The sequence below is a fragment of the Eupeodes corollae genome, chromosome 1 (assembly GCF_945859685.1).
Source record: "Eupeodes corollae chromosome 1, idEupCoro1.1, whole genome shotgun sequence".
Classification (NCBI taxonomy): Eukaryota; Metazoa; Arthropoda; class Insecta; order Diptera; family Syrphidae; genus Eupeodes; species Eupeodes corollae.
In genome coordinates this window covers 201,789,589-201,805,863 of record NC_079147.1, presented here as the reverse complement: position 1 = coordinate 201,805,863, position 16,275 = coordinate 201,789,589, and the positions used below count along the sequence as shown (strand labels likewise).

The 16,275-nt window shown below is 34.5% G+C and overlaps 2 protein-coding genes across 3 annotated transcripts; both read right to left on the bottom strand.

The window, feature by feature from the left end:
- Positions 1 to 4,444: 4,444 nt before the first annotated feature.
- LOC129940779 (cullin-2) lies at positions 4,445 to 10,023 on the bottom strand. 2 transcript variants are annotated; one of them, XM_056049256.1, is made up of 12 exons: positions 9,902 to 10,023; positions 9,234 to 9,373; positions 8,927 to 9,157; positions 7,244 to 7,350; positions 6,816 to 7,170; positions 6,194 to 6,748; positions 6,065 to 6,125; positions 5,884 to 6,001; positions 5,682 to 5,791; positions 5,245 to 5,613; positions 5,059 to 5,172; positions 4,445 to 5,002 (listed from the first exon to the last, which is right to left on the bottom strand). In XM_056049256.1, exons 2-12 carry the CDS (start codon positions 9,350 to 9,352, stop codon positions 4,871 to 4,873), a joined length of 2,271 nt encoding a protein of 756 aa, XP_055905231.1. In that variant the 5' UTR covers positions 9,353 to 9,373; positions 9,902 to 10,023; the 3' UTR covers positions 4,445 to 4,870. The 2 variants fall into 2 exon arrangements, with proteins under 2 accessions (XP_055905231.1, XP_055905232.1); XM_056049257.1 differs by having other exon boundaries at positions 9,234 to 9,361; positions 9,902 to 9,995.
- Positions 10,024 to 14,873: 4,850 nt separating this feature from the next.
- LOC129939118 (uncharacterized) lies at positions 14,874 to 16,116 on the bottom strand. Its single transcript, XM_056046995.1, has one exon. It carries the CDS (start codon positions 15,962 to 15,964, stop codon positions 14,906 to 14,908), a length of 1,059 nt encoding a protein of 352 aa, XP_055902970.1. The 5' UTR covers positions 15,965 to 16,116; the 3' UTR covers positions 14,874 to 14,905.
- Positions 16,117 to 16,275: the final 159 nt, after the last annotated feature.

Genomic DNA, 16,275 nt, shown 5'->3' with positions numbered 1-16,275 from the left:
AGAGGGGTCCAAGTATGATCGTTATTATTATTTTTAACGTCAGATGGAATTAAATTTAAGACTAAAAAGAGTTATGTTCTTCTTTGAGGTATCAATATCAATATCAGTGTGGATCTTTAGTTTTAAGGTTTTAATAAATAATCTAACATTCAAACCAACTTTCATTATTTTTTTCATTTTTGGGAGGTGGTGGGAGTTCAACTTGAAAATAAAGCCTTGCATTTCACGGATTTATATGCTCTTACCCGGAGGGTGTCTTTCTTGCAATAGTTAAACTTTTGTGTATAGATACTGTGAACGTTGACAGAGAAAATTTTGATTGTTTGGTTGCATCAGAGGGTGAACGCGTTGACCGTGAAATTATAACTTTAAACCAGTTTTCAAAACAATACGAATTGTATTTATCAACAACATACTTAAATCTAAGGAATAAATCGAAATAACCCGATTTAATTGGAATTTTTATTTATGGCAATATTCCGAAAACATTCGGGATCATAAAACAAATCTACCAACATGCAGTTAGATGTAGTGTTGGCGCATTCCCTAGTACTCAGATAAAAAACATCCTGGCATTGGCCGGCTTCCCTACATATAAAAAACCTAACACTGAATGAAAAGAAATTATAAGACACCGACAGCCATCTTCACCATAATTCAATCTGGTTACTTTAAATTTCCTAAACAAGATTTGTTAAAACCAAAACATTCTACTTCTCTGGAACATCCTTGGATCGTCGACTCCAATTCCATTATAACAAACCTATATCGCAAGATTTTCTGACTATTTCATCTGAGCTAAAATCCAAAAACTGGAAATTCACTTTAACAGACGTACCCGAAACCTGCAATCACAAATGAAGATGGTAACACGGTACATTTTGGATTACTTCCACAAACAGCATCTATCCGACTTGGCCATACCTCTGCCACCCACCTCTACCTCCTCAAAAAAAGAACCTAATCCAGTTTGCAACAGAACTAATCCAATCATTGACAAAATTCTGAATGGAATCGATATCATCCCAAGTCTAAGATACCCAAGTTTGTCTAATATCAATGAGATCAATGCTATTCTTTTAGAAACTGAAGCCATTGTATAAATGTATGTAGGTATGTAAAATTAAGTATTATAGAGCGGTTTGCCTTTAAAGCTAGAAGCTCAACAATTTTATATTAGCTTGTGATTGATTACTTGTTAAATAAATATATAATAATAATAAATACAGACAATTTTTCGTTTTTGTTCTTCTTAGTTTTTGGTCGCTCATTTTGGCCAACTATTATTGTTTAGGCTTTAGGACATACGAAGTAAGTACTCCTTATTACCTACTTATTTGTAGGCCTCGTTTTTGCGAACTAAGATGACGAAGTGCTTTAGGTAATGCATTTCAATTTGTAAATTTGGAAAATAAATAGTTAAAAGACTTACCTTACTCACAAATAATTGTTAGGAGGATTTAAAGCGTAGGTACATATTTTTTTAACACACAAGTAGAATCACTGAATTTTATTAGATAAATATATTGTTTGATATATAAACAAAATGTTTCGAGCAAAATGTTTTAAAACAACAAAAATCATGCTGAATAGAAATGTTTCAAATCGGCAAAACAATTTACTACCGTTATCTTGTCTGCAACTTGTTGCGTTCACAAAAAATAAGCCAAACACTTTTCTTATAAAGAAAACCAAAGATTTAAAATACATATGTAAGTAATTTTACAAGTTTCCACATGTTAGACACAACAATTAATGAATTTGTCACATTATACATTTTAAAATATTAAATTTCAGCGTATTTTCAAATTTCTGTATTTTTAACAACTCCGAAGAAAACGAAAACGAAACTTTAGTTTAAAACATCGACTGAGTCTGAGGTGAATAACTGAGAAAAGAAGGGGTTGAGTTGAGCGGTATATGACAGCTACTAGCCTTTTCTCTCTCACACATTGAAGACAAACAATTGAAGCCTCTCAGTTCAGTGTTACCATGCATAACTAATAATGAATTAAATATTATGCTACATAGAATCCAGTCGACTTGGATTGAAATGTTGGAATAAAAGAACGAAAGGAATGGTTGTCTTAAAAACTGAAGTTTCCATATAAAATATAGATTTCTGGCAAAAATAAAACACTGTTTCAATGAAAAATTTGCTTACCTTTTTGAGGAGTTGATCTGTGTTTTTTAATTAATTTTCCACCTAATTTATAAATAAGCACATAATATTATTCATTTATAATCATAATATTGACACCCCTTTGATATAAAATTAAAACATTTTGAGCCACTTTCTGCTTTTCTCTTATGGATCTCCAATTTAAGATCTACGCTTTGACTACCAGGTGATTGACACTCAAGGCGGCAATTGAGTTGAAATGAGGTTACCGGGCCGTGTTTCAGAAATACTACATCAACTAAACAAGGAGTAATACTTTGAAAGGAGAGGAGATGCCCCATTTTTCTATGGAGCCTGGGCCTAGGTGAACTCGTATGAGACTAGTGTCAAATGATAGCTTACGTTCAGCCCCATGTATATGACAAGTTGTTTTAAAATTTCGAAGTGGGGATTTGAGATAATTGGAAGTGAAGTTGACCGTCGGAAATGTATAACTCAAAAAGTAAAGCACGTAGGATAATGATTTAGAATTTATATGAAAATCATACAAATATCTTTTATTTCATGTTATTTTTTTTTTCAAAATGTTTTTTAAAATAACATTTTTGATTTTGTTTATAATTAGGGAACACTAAAAGGGTTTTGTATACCTTTAATGTGCAAAAGATAGTGTGAGCATTAGGAAAAGAGGGAAGGGTTGGATAGAAGGTGTTGGTGTACATTGACTTTGAATTCCTGAAAATAGCAATGATAGGGAAGGATTGAGCGTGGCAAGGCATTCCACATTCGGGAAGTACGGCTAGTTCTCTGTACTTCATATTAGGGCCAAAGTTATTTTAACAGACTACACTCTAATGGAATAGCCAGTTGCATTCCTCCCCTTAACCAATTTAACCGTAATAAATTGTTTAAATGGAGGAATGCAACTGGCTATTTAACTAGAGCGTAGTACATTAAAATAACGGTAAAAGATGATAAGACAAGAAACTTAACGACGATGTTCGAGTGACGTAATCGAGTTGATGATGTTAATGCCACCAATCATTTTAAAAGCTCTTCTTTTAATACTGTCAGATAAAAATGAGTTACTGGAGCACCAGCACAGAGATGAAAGTTATACTCAAGTTTCGGAATATCTCGAAAAAAATCATTAATGACCTATGTTACCGCTCCTCTGAAAGTCTGAAACAGGGCCGTTGTTCTGTTGTATTTTACAACATTTCTTAATGTATTTTTTCGTTTGTTACGAGTTACTAAGTGCAAAAACTGGGGCCTATTTATGGGATTCGCGGCGAATCGTTTTGATAGCGAGTTTGCCATTTTTCAATTATTGCTTTCTTTGTTTCGAATTCGAGATGTTATAATGTTTATTGGCGAGTTGAAATCCGATAGCTTTTTAGTGGATTCACAGGCGAAAGAGTTCATTATCGTTTACTGTTCGATTTCGTGGATTCTTTCTTTATTGTAATTATATAAAAATGTGAGTTAGTTTTATTTTAATTTATGCACTATCCACAATTAAATATAAAATTTCGCATAAATCACCGCAAATTTCACAAATTCAATAGAAACAAGGAAAGCTGTCAAATCACTGGAATGTAGGAAGAAAAAGTCAAACCAAAAAAACTATTTTCGCTTCGCCGAGAGTTCGTTAATAAGGAAATACGACGCTAGTTGAATTTAAAAGGTCGAATTAAAAACGATCCACGGCGACGTCATAATCAGGCCTCTGAGTCGAAAATTTAAAACTAAAAGCCATTTCGCTGAAGTTAAATCAGGATTTAACTATATTAACTTCATTTTGCAAATATGTGAACGACGACGGTATAACTCTTCGAAAACAATATATGTATGTTAAAATATCTTAAAAATTATTTAATAATAGATTTCGATTATAAACACAAATAAAGTTTAATATAGATTGTAGATGACCCACTGAGACAAACAAAGTAGCTCTGAGATTTCAATTTTAAACTGCAATGGCCGGTATTTGAATGATATATATATAAATATGGGAGGTTTTTAAATAATTATAACATGGTATTTGGTGGTTAACATATATATCTGTGTTTTACTTACGATTTGGAATTATTTTAATAAATTAGGATAGATAAGTTTCTAAGCTATCTTTAAGGTCTTTCAGCTGCATAAACAAAATTTTATAGATTTATATCCGTAGAAGAGACACTTCATTTACTAAAATAACAGAAATTCGTCAATAGTGTTAATTTTACAGAACTCATATTATGTTACCTACAAGATTGTTGCCTTAAATTATTTTTCTATATATTTCTGTTCCACAAATGAAAAATACATAAAATGTATGTTTTGATTGTTTTTTTTTTTGTTTTGCTTAAAAAATGAATTTTTATTCCAGTATTACTGCTCATGGCTATGCAACTTCTTATTATCTACTCTCCGAGTTACACAACACCAATTTAATTTAAAAAATAAAAACTTTGCTCAAAGAGTATGTACATATATAATGTTGTATGTATGTATAATAAATAATAAGGAGCGATGAAAATTGTGACGTCAAATCGTGCTGCTTTTTTTTAAATTTAGTGAAATATTTAGTATTTCAAAATTTTTGGACACATTTTTTAAAAATGACAAAAATAACACAATGTACAAACAATTGGATTTAAGCAAGAAGAGCAGTCGAAAGATTCACCACTCTTTATTTAAACAAGAAGAAAAATACTCTTTGACTCTGTCATTTAATCATTCCTATTTTTATCCCCTCTCTTATGCCACGTAACTATATTCATCTCCTGAATTCGGAGTCCTCTCGATGTACTGCTTATCAATAAGAGATTCGATGCACTTTTTAATCATTGAAATACTGGGCGTGAAACTAACTTTTGATTGCGATAAAATCTAAACAAAAAAGTTTATTTCAATTACAACAGAGAAAAATACGAATTATTTTTTACCTCTTGAATCAGCGCATTGTGCCTTAACACTTTTCTCGATTTCATTATTCTCACAATAGCTGCTTGCAAATAGAGTTTTCGATCTTCATCAACCGCACTCAATGTATGTTCAACCTTGACAAATGTCGAAAAATTTATTTTATAAGTTTTTTGTTTGTTCGTTCTGTTTAACTAAATTAAGCCTACCTCTTGTGGTGTTTCTCGTTGCATTGCAGCAGTTATCTTGAACTTTGTCCTCTTGTTGGTGTATTCAAAATTCAATTCTATTTTGGTTTCACCTTCTAAACTCTCTGAACTTGCCAACAACAGTTTCGATTCAATCAATGATTGCATGTGTTTTTGGAAAGTTTCATTATTTAATTGTAAAGTTGTTTGAATTTCTTTGCAAGTTAGTGAATCACATGTTTCGAAGAGTAATAACATTGCCATTTGATAGGTTTGCATCGTTACGATGTAGGTTTTTTTCAAGAAACCAATTTTGAGCTCACCATGACATAGATGATGTAACCAAGTTAATTTGCGACCACTAAATGATGTATGGTAGAAGTTTTCAAACTAAAACAGATGCAATTATAGTTTTTTCTTTTCTTTTTCTTGAACACACTTCTATCGTAATAACTTACCATTCTTATTGATTTTTCGAATTCTTGTGGTACAGCAAACGGTATAACGACTTGGGTTGGCCCCAGAGGCCATGCACCAGCTTGTAGAACTTTTATTGACAAATTAATTCCTTTATTGATTTGAAGAAACAAATAAAACAAAACAAGTTAAAATGAATAATCTGAATAATGTGTAGTTCCACGCTTCACGCTTCACACTCACCTAAATCTGTATTCTCTTTCTTTAAGTGACTATTGAACTTGTTGTTTAAATCAGCAGATAATGAGATATCAGTGAACATTCGGTGCAGTTTATTGGTAAATTCGTAACCACATGCTTGCTGTTAAGAGCAATGAAATACAAGTTTTTAATTCGAACAATTAAATCTAAGACACAACCTTACCTTAAGCCTATTTATCATTGCTTCTTCGGCGTCCATGCTTTGCGACTGCTCATGGATTAATCTTTAAAACACAATATTCAAGTAAACCACAAAAGTATAGACAATTTTTATCCAAAGTTATGTACCCACCTCTTGGCCAGCATTCGACTATAGAACTTCTGATAGACATCCTTGTCTTCGATATATTTAAAAATTGTGATGTTATTAGTGAGCTTTGCATCTACTTCTGTTTCAGATGTTTTGGATTTTTTCAGCAATGTATCGCAATATTTTGCAACCAATTCAGCACTTCGACATTGCTGTCTATCATTGGGTCGTCGATTAATTACACTAGCGCACGCCTTATCCAATGCACTTAAAAACAGAGAATCATTCTCAAAAACATCTGCGATCAATTCTTGGTATTTCTGATGAACTTTAAGCATGTTTTCGACAAATTGAATATGCATATTTTCTCCCTTGAGAGTAGAAATTGTTTCGATTCCTTCGTTTTTAATGTGATCCAAGAATGTTTGTATCAAAAGACCTTTTAGACGATCAGGAATCGGTTTGAGCACGATGTACATATTGCGTAAGTCTTTGCGTTTCTCTTGCGAAACCATTTCTTTGCATTCGGAATAGAGAAAATCTAGACGGTCATTAATGAAGCCCTCCTCACACTGTTTACGTAGTTTAGCCAAAGAACTAAAATCAAAATATTATAAGATAAGAAGAAACAAAATAATGTATTTATTGCATTTGTAAACTTCACCTATTGTGCAAGAATTTCTGAGCCCTTTTATTTTCATCGTCGAGTATTTTAATAACCTCTTCCATGTATTCACTAACCGAACATCTTTGCAATAGCTTAGATGCTTCACTACTGTAATATTGTGCGCTAGCTTCTAGCATTGGGGTTTCGAATAAATCTTGATATAGTTTCAATGAACCTGTTTTCTTATAATCTTGGACTTGAACAAAACTCAAAATAACTCCATTGATAATTTTAACACGTTGTGAATTTATTTCCGGACTCCCACAGCGATCGGCTTTTATTCCTTCTAAAATGTGTTCAACGAGCTGTTTTCCTAAATTCTCAACCATATAGATACGCCAAATATCAAGACCTGAATTTTAGTATAGATGTAGAAAAAAAATTGGTTAATTTTTTTCAAGGGATTATTTACTATTTCAATTTACCTAGTTCACCAATTTCCTTGAGATCATGAGTCTCAGGGCAAATTTTACAATATGTAATATCTGCGTCCGAGAGTTTTTGTTTCTTTATATGCTGCTGATTAAGGTATCTGAAAATAAAGATGATAAACGAGGAATTAAAGGAGGGACGCTTTTCAAAATTTGACTCCCATGTTTTATCGATTTTTTACTACCAGAAGTTTTTTCCAAAAAGAGTTCTTAACAAAAACAAAAATAAGCAACCTCGAAAATGGTGCTTAAATATATCAGAACATTCGAAATAAGTTTTATACATATTTTAAGAACTTTATCTATTTGATGATCATACGGATCGATGGTTGCAATATTTACATAAAATATAAACAATAAAAGGGATATCAAAAATTTGAGTATCCGAGTTATGGCCAATCTCAATCATCGCATTTAAATATTCGACCTTTAACATTATCCGTTAATTATTGCTTCAAATTTTTCAGGGTCATAGAATTGTTCTAATCTGATTCAAAAAATTATAGCAAATGGGGGTTAAATTTAAAGGGCTAATGTTTAATGTGAACCACACCTAAGTGTCAAGTTTTTTTTGCATTTCATTTGACATTTCTCAATTTCAGACTACCTTAATTTGAACCATTGAAAGATACATAATACAACAAAGCGTTTATTATAAAAATGGGCGATCAACGCATATCGTACACCTTGTAATTTTGAAATTTGAGCAAACCGTGTCTGTAGGAGATATGAAAGCATAAGTTTATTTACCAATACAGCTCGTACTACAGAAAATAATGATGACTGCACGTCAACTACAACACGTTATTACAACACACGCTTACAAGGCGAAATTGACTAAAAAGCTAAAGCATCTTACCCATTTCAATCGTCGTCAGAATGGTTGTCAGAAATGGCAACTCTGGATGATCAATTTCCGAAGAAAATCCTATCAGTGATGAAGAACATTTTTACTTCAGTAGATTCGTCAATAAGCAAAATTGACGCATTTTGGCGAATGATAATCCAAGAGTGATTGCCGAAAAAACCAAAGCACCCAGAAAGAGTGAATGTTTGGTACGGTTTATGGGCGGGCATATTTTTCCAAATCGAGGCCGGTCAGGCAGGTACTGTGAACGACGTTCGCTATCATGACATAATAACGAACTTTTTATGGCCCTAAATAGTAGATATGGATGTGAACGATGCCAAACAGCTAACTTAGGCCATTTGAAAGAAAAGGGTAAGACGTAAGCCAGATACAATTTAAGAGCTAAAGGATGAGATAAACGGCATAAAACCTTAATTATGCCTCAAAGAGATCTCGGCGGACATTTGATCAATATTCTGTTCCATTCCAATGTTATCTTATTAAAAAAGAAATGACAATAATTTCCTAAAAAATATGTGGTTTATTCAAAATCTACAACGGCCCTTAAAATTTAACCAACCTTTAAAAGAATGTTGTGCACCATTTTTTCAACGATATACATACATATACATATGTACTACCTTAAACTATCGAGAAATTTTAATAGTCAAATAGAAAACTTTAATTCTAAGTACCTTACAATTTTCGATAAAGTATTCTTGGTGAACTTTTAGTGAAATTTTAAGATCGTGCTCCTTATTTTGGGGCTTATTTTAATTTAAATTAATATTTTAATAAATTCAGATATTTTAAAATAAAATACTTACAAATATAAACAATCTAAATAGAAAATCCCTTTGCTATACTGCGACCATGCATCATAGTAACGTTGCAACAAATCCGGGACATTTTTGTCAGCTTGCGATGGAGTAGAATTAGTTGGGGCTACTTTAGTGACAAGCATATTTTGAACATGATTCTCTAAGAATTGTTTTGTCTCAAAATATAATTTCTCAGCTAAAGGCTCTGGATGTGCTACACACAAGGAATACACATCACTTCAAGGACCACAAAAGAGAGAAAGATATTATTTTAATCATATTCTTTTGTTGTGTATTTCTTGAGAAAACTCACCTGAATCTATTGTTCCAGACATCACGTTTAACATTACCCAGAGTAATTACCGCCTCGACAGTTTCACGCAAATCATGCCAAACAGTATTAAAATTCACAACTTTCGGCTTTAAAGACATCTTCCCAAGCTAAAAGCAATCCTTATCAACAACAAGAAACAAAAGAAATAAAATAACTTTATTGTAACAAAATGATAAATAAATTTATAGCACAAGGTGTTATGACTTTATGGGTCTATTTTTAATTAATTTTGTTGTAGGTTTTTTCAACAAAAAGAAAAGAATTGCATTTGGCTTTTATTTTGTGTGTTTTCATTTTGCCGCAACGCACAATTTTTATTTTTGTAAATAAAGAATTCACACATTTCTGCATGTTCAGATTTGCTTTGTTTGAAAAACTCATAAATGGAAGAAACTAATAAAAATATTTTCTTAGTTGAATTCTTGAGCAAATCGCAGTTCATATAGGAAAAAGTTCATTGAGACTTCTCGTGAGACGAGACGACACACACACTGATTGGTCTTGATTGGGGCAAATCGAGGACACGCATTGAAATGGTGATAGTTTTTTTTTCACTTTTAAGTTGCAATTAATGCCACAAAGTAAAATTTAATTTTATTATCGATAAACAAATAAATGAAGTTTAATATTTTTGAAAACGCAAATACCTTTAAGATTATTAAAAATAAATTGTAAAATTGATTTTTTGCATATAATTTATTTTACAGCTTATGTCAAAGTTTGTTGTTTTTGTTTTCGAAGTGACGTTTAAGCTGTCATGTGGCGGACAGGCGATTAACAGACCTATTCAGCATTTTTGTCCGCCATCTGGATATCAATATTAGCATGTCGTTTTGTAATTTGAAGTTTAAAAAACCTTCAGAGTAAATTATAAAATTAAAAAGAACTCTAAAGCATTTCAAAAACGATTTTTCAGGTTTCGTTTGTTATTACGAATGTAGCGGTAGAATACGATACTGCCTGCATCAGTATTTAAGGCAGCGTTCTATTTACATAAAGTTGAATTTTCCTTTTATGTGGTTGGTTGATTTTAAACAAATAAAACACAATTAGTTGCCAGAAAATTGGCAGACAATTACCTGTTATAGAGTTGGAATGATTTGGCAAACAACCAAACTGGTAAACTCATTGGAAAACAAATTTCTATGCAGAAAGTATGAACATGTATTTTTAAAGTGAAATAACAGGTCGTGCAAAAACATTTATAAATAAATAAATTGGGTGGCGCAACAGTCCGTTGTGAACCAGGGCCTAGTGACCTACAACTCTCAACCATTCCTGTGTGCTAGCACTGTTGTCAGGAATGGAAGGGACCTACAATCTTAGGCCGAATCCAAACGGCTAATTTGAGAAAGCACTTGACAAGAATTACTCTTGAAGGATTTGTCAATTCCTCGCAAGAGGTAGTTCCAGCAAAAATTATTTTTTTTTAACCCAAGACCCCTTGCATAACAGTCCAAACCACTTTTTTTTTAAATTCATTTTTAAAAACTTACAACTAACTTAATGGTCCCATACGGACACTCTGAGCTAAACTATAACACTAATTACTAATGCCTTTCGCCTTAAGATCTATTTTACTTTAACTTAAACTACCTATTCTACCTATAAACTACTTAAAACTAGAACAACCACAGCAGCAAATCTAACTATCTAACATTTTAGTTTTTCATATTTTGTTGTCTTTTTTTTTATTTTCATTTATTTGTTTTTAATTTTTTTTTTTTTATTTTTTTGTTTTTTTTTTTTTTTCGTGCCACCATGCCTATTCTACTTAAAACTAAACCCTAATACTATTAAACAAGTATCCCGACTACCCACTATCAAGTCCCGATTGAAGCCACCAAAACTGGTTCTCCTGCTTCACCCTATCAATTCGGTCCCGTTCGGAAACAGCCCTACTGAACCGAAGGAGCTCTGCTCCGCCTTGTGCCATGACGTCGCGATTGTACAGGAGTCGCATATCCAAGGTTCTTCGTCTGACGTGGTAGATTAACGGAACTGCCAATCTATCCTGTATCAGACCGCATTTGTCTAAAAAGAGGAATGCCTCTGGTGGAATGGCTCAAGCGTGCACTCTCAAAATACTCGTCGTTCGGATAGAACGCTCCGAAAATTAAATTGTTGCTCGAAGACATAGCTCTTGCCATGTGACCTCGAACGAGTTTTATCACGAAATTGTCAATTCTGTTGATTCGAGCCCCGTTGTATAGGACCTCGTTGGAAAAGTAATGCACATAAGAAGACTCGGCTGTTCGATATAAGCCGGTACAGCGTCGTAAACACTGCCGCTCAAACACCCGAAACTTCTCCATCTGGGAAGGGGCAACGTTGAACCACACAGGACAACCATAAACGATCATTGGCCGTATGAGGACCATGTAGCAAATTACCTTCACTCTGGGGTCAAGCCGACTGCTAAAAAACAGCCGTTTCGTCAGAGCGAAAGCTCCTCTGGCCCTGGTCAGAGCAGCATTTAAATGTCTGTCGAAATATAAATACTGATCTAACCAGATACCGAGGTACTTCACTACACTTTTGCTCGCTAATGGCTGCCCGCGAAGATCAACGATGACCATCTTGCACCAATTCTTACACGTATCCCTCGTGGCCCCAGCCAACGGAGTCCGGAACAGAATTGTCTCCGACTTCTGGACATTTATTTTCAGTTTGCAGTCGTAGCAATATCGCTGAATCTTGTCGAAATCACGCTGCAAGAGAATTCCAATAACCTCAACCTTTCGGGCCGTTCTGTATGCAATTAGAGCTTCGGCGTACGCAATTGCCTTTGTAAGACTACCTATTAGATCGCTAATGTAAATACTGAAGAGAATCGGCGAATTCACCGCTCAATGTTGAAGACCATTTTTAATTGAGAATGTTGTGGTAGAAGTTACATTGCCACTTTTGACAACAAACTTTCTACCGTTAAGCATATCATAAAGTATATACAACAATGGCTTGCTTACGCCAAGCCTGCTCAGTTTTAGGTCAAGACCCTCTAACCATACGGTGTCAAAGGCCTTTTCCAAATCAACCAGAACAGCACCCGTGCATTGTTGTTTTGATTTATTCCATTGGATATCAGAAACGAGTTTAGACGCAGCATGAATTGTGTTATGACCCGCCTTGAACCCGAACTTTTTATCCGGGATTATTTTGTTGTCTGCAGCCCACTTAGTCAGAGCCCTATTTATGATCTTTTCGAAAACTTTGCTGATGCTCGGAAGAAGACTTATCGACCGAAGATTTGACGGGTTGGAGTTGTCCTTTCCCTTTTTCGGGAGAGGGTGAACCACAGCGGTCTTCCAATGACTTTTTATTTTTTATTGAGTTGAAGATGAGCTGAAGCTCAACCTTCGTCACTAACAAGGGACCTGGTCCCTTTTGTTCGGCGATTATGGCATTGGCCAAGGAATCGTCAATGAACCGCATGAAACCGCGGTTCTCAGATCGCCAACGTGTGATATCATTACGGAGGTAAAAGTGATTAAGTAGGGCTCTGTTTTCCAGGTCGTGGTTGGGGCGAATGCTGACATTCACCTTGTACACTTGCTGGAAAGCAGCTCCCACCGCCTCCACTTTTTCCTTCGGATCTTCAATTATGTAAAAGTCATCGTCAAAGATGGCTTCCTCTGGATCTATTTGCGCTGTCCTGAGTACGTCTCTGTTCTCTTCAGTTCTTTGGAGTTTAAGACACGGAAGGTCATTATCGTTTTTTTTCCTGAATATCTTGTTGATTTTGGGGAACATTCTAGGGTCACTCGAATTAACTGAACGGATCTTGCGGTACCAGTACTTGTTGTCAGTAAGCCTTAATCAACAGATTGACATTTTTTATTGACGATTTCAGTGTCCTAACCTCCAAGTCGCGTGGGTCTATAAGTCGTCTGTGCAAGTTTTTGAGTCTTGTCAGTAAGCCACTCTTGTGCCTAAGTAGTGCGTCAATTGTCGCGTTTCTGTAAGCGTCCATTTGGTCCCGTTCCTTGTACTTTGGGATTGTCCGTTCCATCGTTCGTTTTATTGTTTCGTCCATCTGTTGTAAGTGTTGGTCAATTTCTGTATTTGTCAGGTTTCTGTTGTTTGGTGGGGCTACGTCACTCGAACGAAGTTCTCTCGCTAAGGCGTTGGTGAAACGAGGCCAACGCATCTTACTGTAATTGTAGAAATGCTGCATTACAGTGGCCAGTCCGCAGTGATCACTGTCGTACTCGATTGTTTGTAAGCAGTTTCGCGGGTGATTACCCACTTCGTCTGTAACTGTCAGTCTGGTGTCGTACAGCAAAAGATCCAGAAAGGAGCCGCTTCTTGGATACGATGGCCTTTCAGTAGCCAGCAGGTCGACGCCATATTCAACGCTGTAAAGATTCATCAAATTAAAAAGATGATTACCTCTGGGATTACTATGTTGATTTCCCCAATCTTCATGTTTTGCGTTCAAATCACCGGCCAAGATGAAATAGTTTTCTTCCAAGCTCAGTTTAAGTTCCCTAAAAACAATTTCGAGTTCTGATGCAAAGTAAGTGACCTGCGGAGCTCCAGCCGCATAAGCCGCAATCATACATACATCTGCTTCCCTTGAGAGAGAGAGATGCATACAACGCAAACTTCTAGCGTCTTGAGCTTTCGCAATTCATTGTTGTATATGACTTTATAATTAATTCCTTTTCGTATAAAGAGAGCGACACCGCTCCCTTGAGTGGAATCGGGCCGGTCTCTTCTTACGATATTGTAATTTTTATGAGTCAATTTGTGTTTATGGTTTAGCTTAGTTTCGTTAGCCATAAACACATCGGGACTGTAGACTTTCAACAATTGGAACATATTGGCTCTTCGTTCAATCCTAATCAGTGAATTTACATTCACAGCTAGGACTTTTAGGCGCGTCTCCGGCAGCGCGCCCATTATGGTCTAAATTGCGCCAGGCCAGGCAACCAAAGTGGTCCAAACCACTAACCATCATGCTACGGTACATTTATAAAATATAAAAATGTGAAACAATAATGAAGCATGCAATAAGGACTATCTTGTAAAATAAGTTCGTGAGTTTCGTTATTTTGCCAAATGTTGACTTCTTATTTCTTTCGTAGTTTTCAAATTCTTTTAAAATCCTCTAAACTTTTGTTGTTATTTCCTGCTCAAAAACTTTCTGCAAAACGTCAAAATAAAACGCAAATAGTTCAGTGCGACTGCTTATCATGATTTGTAAATTAATGAATAAATCACGTAGGTGGGAATATAGTAAAAGATAAAACATGTGTGATTTTTTTTGTATTATATTATTATTTAATTTTGAATCTTTGAGTTTTTACCGAGCAGCTGATTGTGAAACGTCAAAATCAGTGTGCAATTACTTTGAAGTTACAAACTTTACACTACGTCGGAGGGGAAATTTCGAGTAATTTTGTAGTTACATTAAGCCAATCAGCATGGTTAATGGAAAATTGTTTAAAATATTTAGCGAAAAATGTTCCAATATTGCAAAATCTTCCAATCGGGTATACTTAGCTTAAAGTTATTACCTTTCACTGAAGTGGAACAGGCGTTTACATATTTATTTTATTTTACTGTAGCATTAACTCCTTTTTATACAAAACGAGAAAAAAATAACAATTCTAATAATTTACTTACAATTATTGTTTATTACATTTTTACAAACTTGTTGGCAAATCTACTTCTAATTCAGTAAGATACTGCAGAATCTTCAATTTAGCCAATGCTTTCTTACCCTGTGGCAGACGTTGAAAATATCCAACTAGCGACAAAGCAAAATGCTTATCTTCTTCGTAGGTATCATAATTATTACAAGTTGTCAATGAATGATTTTTATTAATTTCACTGTTGGGTGTTCCCACCATTACCACCGGTACCGGTGGTGGTATTTCGAGGGTTTCATTTGGACGTTTCCTCTTAGTTGGTAACACATATGCTGTGGGTTCTTCATCTTCATCAAGTGTCTCTATATTTTCCACTCCGTTTTCCCCCTCAAGTTCAATTGTCGAGGAATCTACTTGGTTATTATTACTATTTTCTTCAAGGTATATTTCCATTGATTCTCCTTGATGTTGTTTTTCATTTGTTTTTGTTGATGTGGATTCTTGATCTTCCTCCTGTACAAGAATTCTAGTAGTTGAAGGTTCTTCACTAGCATCATCATATAATTCTAACAAACGATATGGATTACTGCTACTACTTTCCTCTGCAGGGGTGTCCACCTCGTCAGCATCAACTGTTGTAGAGCTCTCTAGTTCTTCGAAGAGACTTTGATAATCAGTGTTGTCTTCGAGACATTCTATAAGTTCTGTGTTTGTTTTCTGGATAATCTTTTGGTGATGAATCGTATCAACTATTGGCCTCAAAGGAATACTTTTGTTCTTTATTAAAAATTTACTTCCGAACTCATTGGATTCGACATGCACGTTGGTCTCATCTGCGGCTGGTTTTAAGGCATCTCTCAACGACACATGTTCGATAGGAACGGCATCTCTCCTCAATAGTTTTCTATTAAATTGATTATTTATGTCACATTCTCGGAAATGATTTTCACAAAAAAATCTTTGAGCCTTCTCGCTTATTTTCAAAAGTGATTTATTTCCCGAATTCCTGATCCAAGTACTTCGTCGGTCATCGGTTGGTAATCGAAAAAATGCAATTCTACTACATGGATACTTTACTGATAGGCAATCTTGATAAACACACATTAAGGACATATTTGTTCTAGTTTAGTTATTAAATTTTAATTTTTTATGAAACATAAACAAAGACAAATATTTAGTAAATTTAGTTTTATGTTTGTTTATTTATAATTTGTATTCTTGTCGTATGCTATGAATTGCGGTCTGCATCTGTAGTTGTCAGTTGACGTTGACAGCTGTTCGGTTTTGACATTTACACATGAAATTTACGGAGTGGCCTATTCAAAATGACATGTTTAGGATGTGTCTACACTATTTTTTTTATTTTATGTATAATTTTTGCTCATGATTATCGTTTTTTGCTTCATTTCGGTGAAAGTTTGACA

Coding starts and splice junctions, on each gene's coding strand:
- LOC129940779 (XM_056049256.1), bottom strand. CDS start 9,352: ATGTCTTTAAAGCCGAAAGTTGTGAATTTTAATACTGTTTGGCATGAT. Junction 6,002..6,064: donor CAATGATAAATAGGCTTAAG/GTAAGGTTGTGT, acceptor TGCTCTTAACAG/CAAGCATGTGGTTACGAATT. Junction 5,003..5,058: donor ACAATGCGCTGATTCAAGAG/GTAAAAAATAAT, acceptor TTTTTTGTTTAG/ATTTTATCGCAATCAAAAGT.
- LOC129939118 (XM_056046995.1), bottom strand. CDS start 15,964: ATGTCCTTAATGTGTGTTTATCAAGATTGCCTATCAGTAAAGTATCCA.